This window comes from Prionailurus viverrinus, chromosome B2 (assembly GCF_022837055.1).
Source record: "Prionailurus viverrinus isolate Anna chromosome B2, UM_Priviv_1.0, whole genome shotgun sequence".
NCBI classification, from domain to species: Eukaryota; Metazoa; Chordata; class Mammalia; order Carnivora; family Felidae; genus Prionailurus; species Prionailurus viverrinus.
Genome location: NC_062565.1, coordinates 54,591,926 through 54,611,459, shown reverse-complemented (window position 1 = coordinate 54,611,459; position 19,534 = coordinate 54,591,926). Strand labels below are relative to the sequence as shown.

At 37.7% G+C, this 19,534-nt stretch overlaps 1 protein-coding gene across 3 annotated transcripts in view; it reads right to left on the bottom strand.

Moving 5' to 3' along the window:
- Positions 1–19,534, bottom strand: part of RAB23 (RAB23, member RAS oncogene family) — a 36,060-nt gene that overhangs the window by 10,842 nt on the left and 5,684 nt on the right. For 2 of the 3 annotated variants that reach the window (XM_047860720.1, XM_047860721.1), the window contains exons 2-3: positions 15,941–16,156; positions 9,451–9,536 (exon numbers count right to left, since the gene is read on the bottom strand). In XM_047860720.1, coding sequence (XP_047716676.1) covers positions 9,451–9,536; positions 15,941–16,095 — 241 coding nt within the window. In that variant the 5' untranslated portion in view covers positions 16,096–16,156. The remainder of the gene's footprint in view (positions 1–9,450; positions 9,537–15,940; positions 16,157–19,534) is intronic. The other variant, XM_047860722.1, reaches the window with a different exon arrangement.

Sequence of the window (19,534 nt, the reverse complement as noted above, 5' to 3'; positions counted from 1 at the left end):
GGTGCCCCAAGACTTATTTTATTTTTTAACTTATCTCTACACCCAACATGACGCTCAAACTCACAATCCTGAAATCAAGAGTCTCATGCTTTGGCCTGCTTCAGATTGTGTGTCTCCCTCTCTCTCTTCCTCTCTCCCACTCACACTCTGTCTCTCTCTCAAAAATAAACTTAAAAAAAAAAAGTCTCATGCTCTGGGTGCCTGGGTGACTCGGTCAGTTGAGCATCCAACTCTTGATTTCAACTAAGGTCATGATTCTGGGATGGTGGGATTAAGCCCTGCATTGGGCTCCATGCTGAGTGTGGAGCCTGATTGAGATTCTCTCTCTCCCCCTCTGCCCCTGCCCCGCTCGTGCCTCTCTCAAAAACTACTAATTAAACTAAAAGAAAAAAATAAGAGTCTCATGCTCTACTGACTGAGCCAGACAGACACCCCAAGAACTGCTGTTTATTATAAAACTCTACTTAGCTTTAAACCTAGAATTTTATATCCAGTCGATTGTTATTTGAATGAGGGCACAAAAGGGCATTTCCAGGGATACAGAGTCTCACTTTAAAAACAAAACAAAGGGGCATGTGAGTGGCTCAGTAAGTTAAGCATCTGACTCTTGGTTTCGGCTCAGGTCATGATCTCATGGTTTTTGATTTTGAGCCCCATGTTGGGCGCTTGCACTGATAGCTCAGAGCCTGCTTGCAATTCTCTCTCCCTCTCTCTCTCTCAAAATAAATAAATAAAACTTAAAAATGTTTAAATAAAATAAAATAAAAAGATGGTCCAGTTTCAAAAAAAAAAACAAAAACAAAAAAATCTTAGAAGTATATTTTAATAATAATGTAAAAAAAAAAAACAAACACAACAAACTAAGCAGATGGTGCCAGAGATATGGGCAGTAAGAATAATTAAGAAAAGAAAAATGTTGTTTAAAAAAATCAATGATTGGGGAAACTGAGTGGCTTGGTTTGTTGAGTGTCAGACTCTTGATTTTGGCTCAGATCATTGATCCCAAGGGTCATGGGATAGAGCCCTGCATCAGGCTCTGCGCTGAGTGAGGAGCCTGCTTAAGATTCTCTCTCTCCCAGGGCACCTGAGTGGCTCAGTCATGACTCTGGCTCAGGTCATGATCTCTTGGTTCATGAGTTAAAGCTCTGTGCTGAGCTTTCAGCACAGCGCCTGAAGCCTGCTTCAGATTCTGTTTCTCCCTCCCTCTCTGCCCCTCCCCTGCTCGTGCTCTGTCTCCCTCTCAAAAATAAACATTAAAAAAAAATTCTCTCTCCCCCTCTGCCCTGCTCGCAAGCTCTCTAAAAATTAAAAAAAATCAGTGATCAACAGATAAAAGAAAAGTATGTCCAAAACAACCCAAAATTATTTAGTGGGCAACTTGGTGAAGAGACAACAGAGGAACATGGAAAAGTGCTAAAGTGCCAGTCTAAAGAGGAGGAACATGTAATATGAATATGTTAAAGCAATCAATGGAGTTTCACTGCAGCTGTGGACAGGTCCTGCCTGTTGTATCCACCTTGAAGCACACTGCAGGTGTGCTGCAGGTGGTACTCGGCTTTTCTGCCTCATGGCTTTTTCCTACACTTCAGAAAGACCCTTGGGTTATCCTATTTTAAAGGAACAGATACCTCTGGGGAGAAACTTGAATGCATGGGAGGTAGGATAAAACCTCAGCCTCACTATGGTGGGACCATCTTGACGCATGTCTACATGGTTCCTCACAGGGATTGGTCCCCAATTGCCTACAGTAATAATTAGCTCATTAATGCACCTGCATAGGTTTTTTTCCCTTCCTTCCCCAGTCTCTCACTTCTTCCTGGGATCACCTACCAGAAAAACCAGCCCCAGCAAGTTGTGCCAAGAACTACTTGGCGCATGATTGTGGGGGTGGCATTCAAATTAAGACAGAATCTTAAGTTAAAGGCAATCACCATAAGAATAAAAAGGATTGGGGCTCTGCGCTGACAGCAGGGAGCCTGCATGGGATCCTCTGTCTCCCTCTCTCTCTACCCCTTCCCCACTCTCTCTCTCCCACACAATAAATAAATAAACTTTAAAAATTTTTTAAATGAAGAATAAAAAGGGAAAGTATAACTATTAAACCTCAGGACAAAAGAAGATGTATCCAAAAATACACACACACAAAACCCAAACAAACAAAAAATACAAAGCCTGAACCAAGATGACAGAAATAAGTCATGACAAGAGCAGTTACAATCTCAGATGGCTCCTCTGAAGCAGGATGGTTCAACTGACAGGAAGCCTTAGACTGGACGCTGCCACCACCTTAGCTTACTTAACCTAAATCAATTACCAAAAGGAAAAACCAAAAGCACAAGACAGACAACCTGGATTACTTCTGGAGATTCAATAATTCTGACAAATGATAGACAACTACTTATTTTAATTTCCCCTAACTGAACATTATCATCCATACATACAGATAAATACTCTGTGAAATTATGATGCATTATGGTTCTTTTCTGCTTAGGAAACCAGCACACCTCCTCACCATAAAAGCCCTTTACACTATATACTTTAAAAAGTTAAAGACCCTTTATAGAAAATTTTTACGTAAGTACCAATAAAACAGATGATAAATATCAGATTCCAAGTATGTGTGGAAAGATCATTCTTTGCAGAATTTACAAAGGAAATGATCATAAATCCATTATACAACTTTGGAACTCCCTCAAACACTTCAAGAAATTTTTTTTTAAGAATTGAGACAAAGGGGAAACGATTTTTTCAGAGAAAATGCTATCCACTCCAACCCTTCTCTCTCGTAAGTAGCATGATACATGTTCCCAGCAACTGGAGGACACTCTGGATTGATGGTGCTGCGATTCAAGGCTGGAAATGAGAGCAAAAGGGCAAGACCAACAGACAAAAAGAGAGCCACACTTGGGAGTAACTGCGCTCCTGCCAATGGCAAGACAAAGAATGCACACAAATTTCATATGGATAGAGGTGAACCACATCTAAGAGACAAGCTAGCATATGGGGTCATCTTTAACTCATGTCCAACAGGACCACTTATCAGGTGATGGGAACTTTGCATAAAGGAAGGTGAAGGTGGGGGGCACCTAGGTGGCTCAGTCAGTTAAGTGCCTGACTTCAGCTCAGGTCATGATCTCACAGTTCCTGAGTTTGAGCCCTACATCGGGCTCTGTGCTGACAGCCCAGAGCCTGGAACTTGCCTCGGATTCTGTGTCTTCCTCTCTCTCTCTGCCCCTTCCCTGCTCACACTCTGTCTCTCTCTGTCTCTCAACAATAAATAAATAAGGAAGGTGGAGGTGGAATGTAAGTCCCACAAAGGGGAGCAAGGGAGCAAAGCAACTGCAAGAATCAAGTACAAGTGCTCAGAAGAAATATCCCTGAAACTGGGAACCTTGGAAGAATCCAGAACAGTCACCTAGAGAAAGAATCATCTTTGAACATCTGCCACCAACTCAGTCGGTTGAGCTTTAGACTCCTGATTTTGGCGCAGGACATGATCTCATAGTTGTGAGATGGAGCTTAGCACTGGGCGTGGTGCCTGCTTCAGATTCTCTCTCCCTCTACCCCTCCCCCTACCACATGTGCGTGTACTTTCTCTCTCTCTCTCTCTCTCTCTCTCTCTCACACACACACACACACACACACACACACACAAAAGAAGAAGAAGAAGAAAATAATGTTAAAAAAAGTTAATAATGTTTTAATTTCTTTGTTGCAGTCATCTGGACATATCTTACACCCCTGATATTTAAAGGCAGCTACTGTTTTCTATCCATATATTTTTAAAAGATCTGTATTTTCCCACTATTCAATCTTACTTCAATACCACCTACCCTAAGAATCACATGGTTAGAAGTTACTCTGTCATCATAGTTAAGAGTAAGCCACCCACAAAAGATTCACTTGTAATAATTAACAAACTACTCCACTTATCCACACATCAGAAACATAGAGATATGAATAAAGTTGTGGTGTCAATTATAAGAACACCATTAGCAAATATTTATTTCTCTTATTTTTCTTAACTGTTTATTTATTTTTGAGAAAGAGAGAGCGAGCACGAGCAGGGGAGGGGCAGAGAGACAGGGAGACACAGAATCCCAAGCAGGTTCCAGGCTCCAAGCTGTCAGCACAGGGCCCAACAGGAACCACTAGATAATGACCTGAGCCGAAGTCTGACACTCCAGCCACTGAGTAACCCAGGTGCCCTAAAGCTCACAGATTACATAATGAACCAATCTATTACAGATTCCATGCTCATACAATTTCAAAACAAATCTAAAGGATTTGCATGGTCTAATTCAGTTGTTCCTTAATTTTTGCATTTATAATTGAAATTCATAAATAGCTTCTTGTCTAGAGCTATTTCATTTTCAACAATTTATATTCACGTAGGTTTGTGAAAAAAGGTACTTTAAAAAAGTTTCCTTCTATTTATGGACATAATCTCAGATAATAGGTCTCAAGTCTGTAACCTCATTTTCTATATATTGTTAGTCAGGAACATTTCTTAGAACCAAATCATAGTAAAAACTATGATGAAAATCTGTATTATACTGTATATAACTTTCTTTACAAGGAATGATTTCTACTGCCTAGGGTGGACTTTTTAAGACTTTAAGAGGAATCATTTGGGATCCCAAATGGTCTTAATATGATCTGTGCTCTGTTCTTTACAAGGTTATTTTTCAACATGTCTCACTATACAATCAACACAGCATTCTAAGAACATAATTAATCCTTTAAGCAAAGGTTTGTGATATCATAGGTCTTTCAAATGAATTATAATAACATTTTTCCTCTTTAAATATAAACTTTTAAAATTTTTATATATTTTGGATGATACATTTCTAGAACATATATTCAGTAAGTCTTAATTTTATGAGGCATGGTGTTACTATCACTAAATCACTATCTTATTTAATGCATTCTTCCCAGCCTTTATCTTCTCTTCCTAGTCTTTGCTTCTATTTAATTACATCATTATTTGAATCTATGTTAGTGGCAAAAATTGGCATCCAATTCCCCTCCCTCCCCAAGAACACCTCTCCCTCACTGTATAGTATACACATGGTTTAGGCAGGCTGAACCTACACTCTGCTCTGAGGGAGTAGGCCCTAAATGCACCAAGCCAATTAGGGTAATCACATTCCTCTGACTACTTACTGTGATCTGGTCAAGGGTGATCTAATCAGATAAAAGCTCAGGACTTATAATCCATTGTTGTGGGAAGTGATCCTTTCTCCCAAGGATGTGAACAAAGAATGTGGCTTCCATTGTTGATGGTAGCAATCTTGCAACCAAGAGGAAAATCAGCATGAGAAGGAACCCCACAAAGGGAGAGAGGCGAGCCGGGAGAATCAAAGAGGTTACAGTAAGAACAAACCATAACTAAAAGCTATGATACTTCCACTTTTCTTTGTAGTTTAAGTCAGTTTGAAATTGCTTTTCTGTTGTCAGCAACCAAAAGCATTCTGATGAAACCCCAAAGAAAAGCATAGAAGAATATTCAGTATGCCATTTCTCAAATTCACATATAATTGCCACTGGGATGGGATGTTTATTCTTACAACTTAGAAAAAGAAGCTGAAACTTAAGACCTGTCTCAGTATCCCACTCTCTTTGCCATTTAACATGGTTGACTAAAAATTTACATTTTAAGAAAAGCTTTTAACAGACGTCTATTTATATGCTTAAGATCACTTTAAGTTAAAATGTTAAATGTAGGAAAATCAAAGCTGTTTAAAGCCTTTTAGCTCATATGAAACCAAGTGGAAAAAAATTTAAACATCACCCACAGTAAATTAAGATGTAAATACTAATAATTATGGGTTCTCTTTTTAGTTTCTGGCAAAGTGTTTTTTTGTAGAGGTAGTAAAGAGAAACTGATTTGTGGACACCTAAAAAGCACTAAACAAGAATTACATGAGAAGCCAGAAGAGTCCAATTTTGAAATTTAAAAGATAATAATGTTGAACACAGTCTGAAGGGAAAAACTGAAGAAAGCATTAATTCCTCAACTACAGTGGATATAAAAATATTTTTAGCTACCTGGTCTTTGTTTTTAAAACCAGGGACCCGGGGCGCCTGGGTGGCGCAGTCGGTTAAGCGTCCGACTTCAGCCAGGTCGCAATCTCGCGGTCCGTGAGTTCGAGCCCCGCGTCGGGCTCTGGGCTGATGGCTCAGAGCCTGGAGCCTGTTTCTGATTCTGTGTCTCCCTCTCTCTCTGCCCCTCCCCCGTTCATGCTCTGTCTCTCTCTGTCCCAAGGATAAATAACGTTGAAAAGAAAAAAAAAATTTTTTTTAAATAAAACCAGGGACCCAAGTGATCTACTTAACTCTATAGTTCCCACATTTTCTCCTTTTTATTTATATGCAAATCAAATCATTTTTGACATTTGATCATTTTTGCCTTTTTTCAAGTTAAACTTTATTTTGGGTCAGTTATAAACTAACACAGTTTTGCTTTATAAATTAGAGATACATATGGTAAATACATTCTCCACAATTATCCATAACGGTTAAAAAGTAATACTGCCATATAAAATTGTCAAAAGCTTAAAATGAGAGAACCCAACCTATCTTTTTTCCTCACAAAAGAACATATATTTCATGCCAAGAACTTAGAGAAAAAAGCTAAATGAAAACAATGAAAATCTCATATACTCCTACTAGTTTACACCTAGGCTGTTTGTTTTGTTTTTTTCCCGTGTGAATGGGGTGAGGGGATGTGGTGGTAATAACCTAAGAAAATACAAATAATCTTACTCAAGAATTAACTTTACTGGGGCCCCTGGGTGGCTCAGTCGGTTGAGCTTCCAACTCTCAATTTCAGCTCATGTCATGATCCCATGTGATCCAGCCCCATGTCAGGCTCTGCACTAAGTGTGAAGCCTGCTTAAGATTCTCTCTCCCTCTCCCAGTGCCCCTCTCCACTGTGAACACACTTTCTCTCTCTCTTAAATAAAATAAAATAAAATAAAATAAAATAAAATAAAATAAAATAAAATAAAATAAAATAAAATAAAATAAGACAACTTAAAAATGCCAAAAAAAAAAAAGAATTGGGGCATCTCAGTGGCTCAGTTGCTTAAGCACCTGACTCTTGGTTTTGGCTCAGGATGTGATCTCACAGTTCATGGAATCGAGTCCCATGTTGGGCTCTGTGCTGAGAGCGTGAAGCCTGCTTGGGATTTTCTCTCTCTCCCATGCTCTCTGCCCCACCCCCACCTCAAAAATAAACATTAAAAAAAAAAAAGAATTAACTTTATTTTTTAGGACCTTTAGCATCAGTGCTTATGAAATTAATAATTTGATAAAAATCCCATCTAATCTAAGAGCTTTGGGTACTAAGGACACAATTCCTGCCTCATACCATGTTATAGGTGCTCAAGATCCAAACTGGCATGCATCGGAGAGCAACAGTCCAAACTACTGCAGGTGGGAAGCTTTTAAGGACACAGTAAATAGAGTGAGAAGTAGTGGTGACATTATTACAATAACACCTGGTGTACCTCTCTTAATTTCTCAAGGAACCAAAATGTCTTCTGAGAGTAGGCAGTAGAAGTCAAGTTTCCCTGGTACCAAGTTGGAAAGGCAACTTCTTTGGTAGTTTAGATGTTTAGCACAATTGTGTTTTCATTATACCTCAGCTGCCATTATTATTATAAATCCCACATTTTCAAAAGTGGGAAAAAACAAGATGTATATTCAAAAGTGCCAAGAGACTATAAGACTACATGGTATTATATCAAACCTCCAGTTATTTTGTTCTCATTGCAATTACCACTGGCAATGAGTTGGAGAAACACTGTAAAAAGGTTGTCATAAATTTCAAAAGGACAAAATTTTATAGGAAACTTTAAGTTCCATTTAGAAATTTCAGTTTTTGGGGCGCCTGGGTGGCTTGGTCGGTTAAGCGTCCGACTTCGGCTCAGGTCATGATCTCACGGTCCATGAGTTCGAGCCCCGCGTCGGGCTCTGTGCTGACCACTCAGAGCCTGGAGCCTGTTTCAGATTCTGTGTCTCCCTCTCTCTCTGCTCCATCCCCACTCATGCTTTGTCTCTGTCTCAAAAATAAATAAATGTTAAAAAAAAAATTAAAAACAACAAAAAAAAGAAATTTCAGTTTTTCCCCTACAACCCAGCAATTGCACTAGTAGATATTTATCCAAAGGATACAGGTGTGCTGTTTCAAAGGGGCACATGCACTCCAGTATTTACAGCAGCACTATCAACAATGGGCCAAGTATGGAAAGAGCCCAAATGTCCATCAATAGATGAATGGATAAAGAAGATGTGAAATACTCCGTTGTATATAACGGAGTATTACTCAGCAATCAGAAAGAATGAAATCTTGCCATCTGCAACAACTAAAGTGTATTATGCTAAGCGGTATTAGAGAAAGACAAATATCATGACTTCATTCATATGTGGAATTCAAGATACAAAACAGATGAACATAAGAAAAGGGAAGCAAAAGTAATATAAAAACAGGGAGGGGGACAAAACATAAGAGACTCTGAAAGAGAACACTATGAGGGTTGCTGGAGTGGTTGTGGGTGGGGGGATGGGCTAAATGGGCAAGGGGCATTAAGGAGGACATTTGTTGGGATGAGCACTGGGTGTTATACACAGGGGATGAATCACTGGATCCTATTCTTGAAATCATTATTACACCGTATGCTAACTAACTTGAGTGTAAATTTATAAATGAATGAATGAATGAAATTTCAGCTTTTCTTGAGGAATTTAACCCCACATTTTATTCTTAAATCCTATAGTTGTAGTTCTTTCCTTTCACATGTATCTTACACCTTTCTGAACTCAGAGCACTGAGACGGCTTTATCCACGCAATTTCATGAGTCATAACAAAATATCATCTTATTTGCAGGGATTTTGCTTTCTTTCATGCTAGTTCCCACTCTAACCATATAGTCATCTCCATATGGTCAGAAATAGGCATTTATGGGGCACCTGGGTGGCTTAGTCGGTAAAGTGTCTGACTTCGGCTCAGGTCATGATCTGGCAGTTCATGGGTTCCAGCCCTGCCTTGGGCTTGCTGCTCTCAGGTTACAGCCTAGAGCCTGCTTCAGATCCTCTGTCTCCCTCTCTCTGCCCCTCCTGTGCTCACAGAAGCTCTGTCTGTCTCTCTCTCAAAACTAAACATTAAAAAAAAAAAAAAAGGCATTTAACAGTTTCTAACTGATTAGAACTGGGAATGCCTATGTGAGTCATATAATTCCAAGGCAGAGACAAATGATGTATAGTACAAAGTATTGTTTACCACTCAACAAGATCATTAGGAGAATAGTGACCTAAGAGATTTTTTAAAATGCTTTGAAATTAAGTATTCTTAAAAAGAAACCCTTCTATGTGGAATAAAAAAAAAATGAAGTTCTTTGTTTACCCAAAAGAACACGCCCCCTGCAAAATACCCCACAATTTACCTCGATAGTAGGCCTTTGTTATTGCATCAAATTCCTCTTGACCTGCTGTATCCCATAACATTAGTCTGACATCTTCATCATTAACTCTGAAAACAAGAGATGAATTTATGACATATGTAAAAGAAAATGTCTTCAGCAACATAACTTTGTACCTATTTTTATTTTTCAAAGATTTGAAGGTTTTAAAACTACATTATTGGTGTTCACTCTGAAAAAATCTGAGTGCTTTTAAATATTGATACTATTACCAATAGTGAAACTAAAGGGGGAAAGACAGCTATAACTTTATACATGATTTGAGCTTACCTGTCCTGTTTTCTCCTTTAACACCAGTCACAGACAGTGGTGGCTCTCAGACACTGGCACTGGCAAGGGGATTCCCTTAGGTTAATACTTGCTCTCCTCTTGCTATAAAATTCTAATGGGTTCTGGTGTACAAGTGATACATAAGAATAAGGAAGGAAAGAAATGAAAGAAGCAAAAGACAGAAGTGAAATTAAGAAAGAAAGAAAGAAAGAAAGAAAGAAAGAAAGAAAGAAAGAAAGAAAGAAAGAAAAGAGTGACAAAGGAAGGAAGAAGCAAGAGGAAGGAAGGAGCAAAAGCAAGCAGTTTACCTGCTTGGTTGCCCTTCAACTTATAAATTTACTTGCCATACACTCCATTGTCTTATTCCTGTTCTATAAAGTCACTGCAAATGCTGCACTACCAAATACTGAAACACTGCTCCCAGGGAAATACAGAGTTAGGTTCTTGTAAGCCCTGGTTACATTCTCCCCAACCAATAAATATATAACCTTGGTTTTTTGTGATTCTGTTTAAAGATAGCTTATTTAATGCATATTGTTTATTCATTAACGTTGAAGTCAAAGCCAACAGCACTGTAACTTACGCATACCTAATGCGGTAGGTATGAATGACGCATACCTAACATATATATTTTCTCTATAAGGCACATCATAGCGTTCTTGTACTTAGGGAAACTAGATGGCACTATGCTTGGGGCCATGTTAAACAGCAACATCTTCAACAAAAAGCACAAAAATGTGAGACAAAAACACACACACAAAAAAACACTTGTTTATAATATGAGAGATAAAAAAGGAAGTCACCTTGTTTAGTCTAACCTGAGAACGTGCATGTAAGGTACCAAATATTTGCTGCTCTGTGCATATCAATGAATGACCACCAAAGCAATGAGCATATTGATTCTGGGATTACAAATAAATTTTAGCAAGTAGATGAATTTGCAAATATGGAATTACAAATAACAAGAATCAACAGTATACTTAAAATATAAATATGGACTCTACAAATAACAAGGATCAACTATATACTTAAAATGTTAATTTGGTTCAGATAACAAGTACAAAAATAAATACTATGAAGACTTAAAATGAATCCTTTTAAAATATCTGAGAAAGGAAGTAAACACAGAAGTATCTTTAAAAGAGGGAAATAGGGGCACCTGGGTAGCTCAGTTGTTAAACATCTGACTTTGGCTCAGGTCATGATCTCAGTTCATGAGGCCAAGTCCCACACAGGGTGAGCTTGAGCCCCGCTTCAGGTGAGCTCGCTTCTCCCTCTCTCCCCTTAGCTCACTTGCACCCTCTCTCTTAAATAAATAAATAAATAAATAAATAAATAAATAAATAAATAAATAAATAAGGATAATAAAATGCAAATTAGAAACTGAACAATCTTTAAAACAATGAGCACAATTATCTTTAATGCTAATGTCTACGCTAGTCAGATTTGTTTAATGTTACTTATTTCTGGGACTCCTGGGTAACTCAGTCAGTTAAGCGTCTGACTCTTGATTTTGGCTTAGGTCATTATCTCACGGTTCATGGCTTCGAGCCCGCAATGGGTTCTCTGCTGTCAGTGCACAGCCCGCTTTAGATCCTCTGTCTCCCTCTCTCTCTGCCCCTCCCCAACTTGCTCTCTCTCAAAAATAAATACTTAAAAAATACTTATATATATATGGGCGCCTGGGTGGCTCAGTCAGTTGAGCGTCTGACATCGGCCCAGGTCATGATCTCGCGGTTCGTGGGTTTGAGCCCCGAGTCGGGCTCTGTGCTGACAGCTCAGAGCCTGGAGCCTGCTTTGGATTCTGTGTCTCCCTCTCTCTCTGCCCCTCCCCTGCTCACACCTCACACTCTGTCTCTGTCTCTCAAACATAAACATTTTTAAAAATTAAAAAAATATATATATATATACATATACACATGCATGCTTGGGGTATGGGGGAATGGGCATAATGAATGAAGGGCAGTGGGAGATATAGGCTCCTAGTTATGGAATGAGTAAGTCATGGGAATAAAAGGTACAGCATAGAAAATGTAGTCAATAATACTGTAATTGCATTGTATGGTAACAGATGTAGCTACACTTGTGGTGAACATAGCTTAACCTATAGAGAGTTGAATCATTTTGTTGTATACTTAAAACTAATGTGACATTATGTGTCGACTATACTCAAAATAAAAAAAATTAAAATAAAATTTCCTTAAAAGTTCTGAGGACTAGGGGCGCCTGGGTGGCGCAGTCGGTTAAGCGTCCGACTTCAGCCAGGTCACGATCTTGCACTCCGTGAGTTCGAGCCCCGCGTCGGGCTCTGGGCTGATGGCTCAGAGCCTGGAGCCTGTTTCTGATTCTGTGTCTCCCTCTCTCTCTGCCCCTCCCCCGTTCATGCTCTGTCTCTCTCTGTCCCAAAAATAAATAAACGTTGAAAAAAAAAAAAATTAAAAAAAAAAAAAAAAAAAAAAAAAAAGTTCTGAGGACTAATGACAAAAAGTGTCACTCTTGACGTGTTTTAGAATCCAAATGGATCTACTAAAGTAAGATTTCCTTTTCATAGGAGTATTTAATCTTGCCAAATCTGCTCTTATTTCTTTAAAACAAATGATCAATTCTCGAACTTCTAGATAGTCTTAGGATCCCATAATATAAGAGTTGAAAACTATACTGAGAGACAGGTAATTTCCCTTCCACATAAAGCAAGCATGCCTCATTTTATTGCACTTCGCTTTACTGGGCTTCACAGATACTGTATTTTTTACAAATGGCAGGTTTTTGGCAACCCTGCATTTAGCAATCATATTAGCACCATTTTTCCAACAGCATCTGCTCACTTTGAGTCCCTGTGCCACATTTTGATAATTCTTAGAATATTCCAAATTTTTTCATTATTATCATATTTTTTATGGTGATCTGTGCATAGTGATCTTTAATGTTACTACTATAATCGTTTTGGCTGCAACAAATCACTTCCATATAAGATAGCACACTAAATGGAACAATGTTGTGTGTGTTCTCACTGTTCTACCATCAGTCATTCCCCCATCTCACTCCTTGGGCCTGCCTACTCCGAGACACAGCCATACTGAAATTAGGCCAATTAATAACCTTACAAGGGCTTCTAAGTGTTCAAGTGAAAGGAAGACCCACACATCTCTGACTTTAAATCAAAAGCTAGGTGGCTCAGTCGGTTAAATGTCCAACTTTGGTTTGGGTCATGATCTTGCGGTTCGTGGGTTCGAGCCCCGTGTCAGGCTCTGTGCTGACAGCTTAGAGCCTGGAGCCTGCTTTGAATTCTGTGTCTCCCTCTCTCTCTACCCCTCCCCCACTCGCACACACACGTGCACGCGAGCTCTCTCTCTCTAAAAAATAAACATTAAAAAAATTTTAAAAAGCTAGAAATGATTAAGCAGTGAGGAAAGCATATTGAAAGCTGAGACAGGCTGAAAGCTAGGCCTCTTGTGCCAGTAAGCCAAGCTATGAATGAAAGGAAAAATTCTTGAAGGAAATGAAAGTGCTGTCTCAGTGGTGCCCGGCTGGCTCAGTCAGTAGAGCATACAACTTGATCTCAAGCCCCACATTGGGTGTAGAGATTACTTACATATTTAGTTACTTACTATCAAATAAATAAATAAATAAATAAATAAATAAATAAATAAGCAAGCAAGCAAGCTACTCCAGTGAACACATAGAACGTAAAAAGCGAAACAGCTGTACTATTCATATGGAGAAAGCTTTTGTGATCCGGACAGAAGATATAACCGGCCACAACATTCCCTCAAACAAAAGCCCGATAATCCAGAGCAAGGCCCTAACTCTCTTCAGTTCTATGAAGGTAGAGAGGTGAGGAAGCTGCAGAAGAAAAGCCTGAATTTAGCAGAGACTGGCTCATGAGGTTTAAGGAAAGATGCTGCTTCTATGACATCAAAGCGCAAGGTGAAGCAGCACGTACTGATGCAGAAGCTGCAGCAAGTTACCCAGAAGATCTAGCTGAGATAATTAATGAAGGTGGCTACACTAACCCACCAATTTTCAATGTAGATGAAACAGCCTTCTATTGGAAGGAGATTCTATGGAGGACGTTCATAACTAGAGGAAAGTCAGTACCTGGCTTCAAAGCTTCAAAGGACAAGTTAACTCCCTTGTTAGGGGCTAATGCAGCTGGTGACTTTAAGTTGAAGCCAATACTTATTTACTATTCTGAAAATTCTATGGCCCTTCAGAATTATACTAAATCTACCCTGCCTGTGCTCTATAAATGGAACCACAAGGCCTGGATGACAGCACATCTGTTTACATCATGGTTTACTAAATATTTTAAGCCCACTGTTGAGACCTACTGCTCAGGAAAAAAATTCCTTCAAAGTATGACTGCTCATTGACAATGGACCTGGTCACCCAAGAGGTCTGATGGAGATGTACAATGAGAGAATGTTGTTGTCATGACTGCTAACACAACATCCATTCTGCAGGCCATTTGACTTTCAAGTCTTAGTATTTAAGAAATATATTGTGTAAGGCTATGGCTGCTACACATAGCAATTCCTCTGATAGATCTGGGCAAAGTAAATTGAAACTTTATAGAAAGGATTCACCACTGTAGATGCCAATAAGAACATCTGTGATTCACTGGAAGAGGTCAAATATCAAGATCAACAGGACTTTGGAAGAAGTTGATTCCAACCCTCACGGATGACTCTGAAAGGTTCAATGGAGGAAGGTTCATGGAGGAAGTATCTGCAGACGTGGTGGAAATAGCAGGACATGGAGCCTGAAGATGTGATTGAATTGCTGCAATCTCATGATAAAACATGAGCAGATGAGGAGTTGCTTATTATAAATGAGCAAAGAAAGTGGTTTCTTGGCATGGAATCTAGTCCTGGTGAAGATGCTGTGCAGACTGTTGAAATGACAAGAAAGGATTTAGAATATTAAATAAACTTAGCCGATAAGGTAGCAGCAGGGTTTGAGAGAATTTTTTTAAAGTTTTTAATTTTAATTCCACTATAGTATAACATATAGCGTTATATCAGTTTCAGGTGTACAATATAGTGATTCAATAGGGTTTGAGAGAATTGACTCCAATTTTGAATGAAGTTCTACTGTGGGTAAAATGCCATCAAACAGCATCACATGCTACAGGGAAATCATTCCTGAAAGATAGAGTAAATCAGTGAAGCAAACTTCACTGTTGTCTTATATTAAGAAACTACCACAGCCACCCCAACATTCAACCACCACCCTGATCAGTCAGCAGCCATCAACATCAAGACAAGACCTTCACCAGCAAAAAGATTAAGACTCAGTGAAAGATCAGAGGATGGTTAGCATTTTTTAGCAATACAGTATTTTTTTAATTTTTAATATTTAATTTTTTTAACATTTATTCATTTTTGAGAGTGAGAGAGACAGAGCAGGAGTGGGGGAGGGGCAGAGAGAGTGGGAGACACAGAATCAGAAGCAGGCTCCAGGCTCTGACCTGTCAGCACAGAGCCCGACGCGGGACTTGAACTCACACACCGCGAGATCATGACCTGAGCCGAAGTCAGATGCCCAACCGACTGAGCCACCCAGGTGCCTGAGCAATACAGTATTTTTAAATTAAGGTATGTACATTTTTTTAGACATAATGCTGTTGCATACTTAATAGACTACAGTATAATGTAAACATAACTTTTATATGCACTGTGCAACCAAAAAATTCATTTGACTTGCTTTATTGTGGTAGTCTGGAACAGAACCTGCAAAATCTCCAAGTTGTGCCTATAAGGGACAGAAATCTCATTACAGTCAAGCATCAGTTTGACTTTAAGAAGTACGCAAGGTGCCATCAATAAATATAACATCAGATACAAGACAGAAAGTGTGGAGGGGAGTATGAAAAAAGGGGGGAAATGAGGAAGGGAAAACAGATGAAAGGTGAAAAAAGGCAGAAGAATAAAGATATACACAGGAATATGTTAACTAACTGGAATCTAAATAAAAGCTTGAAACATTAAAAAGAAAAAAAAAAGATACACACAGTAATGAGTATTTGAAAACCACCACAGAGTGTCTCATTAGCCACAGTCACTAGACTCCTAACCTTGGACTATACTGTAATTAGTATTATTCCAGTGAAAGTCCTAGATATAGTTCACAAATCAAAACTTCATAAATCAAAACTCAGGGGATAAAATGGCCATGTACATACTGGATTTGTCGCTCCAAAAAATCAACTCCAATGGTTTTCTTGTAGTCTTTTGTAAAAATGCCTTTGCAATATCGCTGAATCATACTTGACTTTCCAACTGCTCCATTCCCTACAACCACCATCTTGATAGCCACTTCCATATCTTCCTCCAACATTTTTGCAGTTGAAAAGGTTTCTGAACCAACTTTAATTCCAGGTGATCAGATCTTCTCAAATCTGTGGTTTAAAATGAAATTATTTTTCATAACATAAAAATTGTACAAAATAAGCTGTAATTGTTTTATGGAGAAATAATTATATTGCACTGCAAGAATTTGTTTCCATGATGGAGGCCCCCTTACCATCCTGTTTAGATCATGTAAATTATTTGAAAGGAGGAACAATAATATCATTTTTGAATCCTGATCAGTAGCAAAATGTATGATATCTAGGTATTAATAAAGGCCTAGATTACATAGTTCTACCTTTCACGGAGACTAAGATTAAGATGGTGAGTGTTAGAGTTGAGGTCTGATTTAAAGTTGCTCTTAGTGAAGTTACTGCTTGACCTCTTTAAACTTCAGTTTACTAAGGATATTTATCTCACAAGACTGTTGATCAATGGCACATATAAAGCACTAAGCATGATGAAAATCGAGCACTCAAAAAATGGTAGTTTCATACAACATAATAAATCCTCCATAGTCACCACCATATGGGTAACAAATAAAATATCTAAGAAAACTGCTTTTTCAACCTCACAAGTAATAATTACTATCCCTAGAAAAGCACCCCTAAGAAAGATTTTGTATAATATACAACTGTGTGTCAGCACTGAACTCTTACAGTGCTTCACTGTTCAGGTTATAATGAGTCCTTTATAAATAATCTTATACCACACATTCTTTCTTTAGTTTCAGACTAGTTACAGTTACTCATATAATGAAAGTAATACAATGTGTACTGTCTGCATTTTAGATTGAAAAGAACAGAAAGTCAATTTCTTCTATTTCTTAAAATTACTAGTTAAATTCCTATTATACAATATTATATTCCAACTACCTTAACTGAAAATCCATCTATACAACCATTACATAAAACAAGTCTGAAACATGAAGAACATTTCCCCCATCCCCCACCACGGAGTCTCAGTAATTGTCCCTACTGCTTCACAAATTTGCACAATCATAAGAATCATCTAGGAGGATTTGTTCAAGTACAGGTTCTAGGTCTCCACCTCAAACATAATTAAATGATGTAAAAAAAAAAAAAAAGTATAAGAATGAAAAGAAGACTATGGTAGGAGCAAAAATACAGGTAAATACAAGACTTCTCTTGAATGTTCTAAATTATGTTGGACTCAAACACAATTGTGTGGTTTTCAGTATGTACAGAGAAAATATTTACGATAACTATAAATGGGAGAAGATAAAGGAATGTAAAGGAAGGTAAAGTTTCTATGCTTCACTTAAACTGGTAAAATGTTGACTCCAAAAGACTGTGATAAGTTATATATATAAGTGTATATATATGTGTGTATATATATAAGTGCATATATATGTATATTACATGTATACATATATACATATGTGTGTATACATATATTTATACATACACATATGTACGTACATAGTGTATGTGTGTGTGTGTATATATATATATAGATATATAGATATATATCTATATATATATAGTGTAATATCCAGAGCAACCACTGAAGAAGTTACAAAGAGATATACTTAAAACAAAATTAAAGTCTAATAACAATAAAACAATCAGAATCTGACATTTATAGAACTGTCCACACAACAGAATATACTTCTTTTTAAGTATCTATTAAATCTATCTACTAAATATATACCAAGATAAAACAAATTCCAGGTGATTTAAAAAAAAAAAAAAAACCTCAACAAACTTAAAATAATGGGACCACAATGCAGTCGAACTAGAAATAATTAACAGAAAACAGAAAGATAACAGGAAAATCTCCAAACATTTGCAAACTAAAAACAATGTGTGAGCCAAAGACTGAAGCTGAAGATAATTTTTTTTTTAAGAGAGAGTGAGCATGAGTGGGAAGAGGGGCAGGGAGGGAGGGAGAGAGAATATCTTAAGCAGGTTCCATGTTCAGTGTGGAGCCTGACATGGGGCTCGATCCCATGACCCTGGGATCATGACCTGAGTTGAAATCGAGAGTCTGGATGCTCAACCGACTTGAGCCACCCAGGTGCACAAGAAAAAAAATTTGTTTTAATTTTTAAATTTTTAAATAATTTTTAAATTTTTAAATAATTTTTAAATTTTTAAATAATTAATTGAATGAAAAGGAAAATACAACATGTGAAAATCTGTGAGACATAGCTAATGTAGTGCTGAAAGAGAAAATTTATAGCACTAAATGCTTACCTTAGAAAAGAAGAAAAGTCTCAATCATTTAAACTCCCACCTCAAGAAACTAGAAAAAGAGCAAAATAAACCCAAAGCAAATGATGGAAATAATAAAGAACAGAAATCAATGAAATTGGAAACAGAAAAACAGGGAAAATTAAACAAAAAACTGTTTCTTTAAAGATCAGTATAACTGACAGAAAAAAAAAAGAGAATACACAATTTACCAATATTAGGAATAAAATCAAGAATGTCACTATGGACTCTGTGGACTCCAAAGGATAATACAACAGACAACTCTACACACATAAATTTGACAACATAGATGAAATGGACCAATTCCTTAAACAGGATTAACTACCACAACTCTCTCAATATGAAATAGATAATTTGAATAGCCCTATAACTATAAAGGAAATTGAATTTGTAACTTAAAAACTCAAAGAAAAATCTCCAGGCTCAGGTGATTTCACGGGAGAATTCTACCAAGCTTTTCAAGAATTGACACCAACGATACACAATCTCTTCCAAAATACTGAAAAGAGGGGAACACTTCCCAACTTATTTTATAAAGCCAGCATTACCTTGATACCAACACCACACAAAGACAGTACAAAAAAGAAAACTGGACAAATATCCCCTCATGAACACAGACACACCAAAGTCCTCAACAAAATATTAGCAAGTCAAATCCAGGAATATATAAAAAGAATCACCAGGACCAAGTGGGCTTTGTTCTGGGAATGCAAGGGTGGTTCAATACCTAAAACCAATCAGTGTAATCAACCATATTAACAAAGCAAAGAAAAACCTCATCACCATATCAACCGATACATATATCACACGAAATATATAATAAAACTCAACATCCATTTGTCAGAAAAACAGCAAACTGGAAACACAAGAGGACTCCTTCAACCTGATTAATGGTGTCTATTAAAAAACTATCCAGCTATGCAGCCGCTCTGGGAAACAGTGTGGAGGTTCCTAAAAAATTAAAAATAGACCTACCCTATGACCCAGCAGTAGCACTGCTAGGAATTTACCCAAGGGATACAGCAGTACTGATGCATAGGGGCACTTGTACCCCAATGTTTATAGCAGCACTCTCAACAATAGCCAAATCATGGAAAGAGACTAAATGTCCATCAACTGATGAATGGATAAAGAAATTGTGGTTTATATACACAATGGAGTACTATGTGGCAATAAGAAAGAATGAAATAC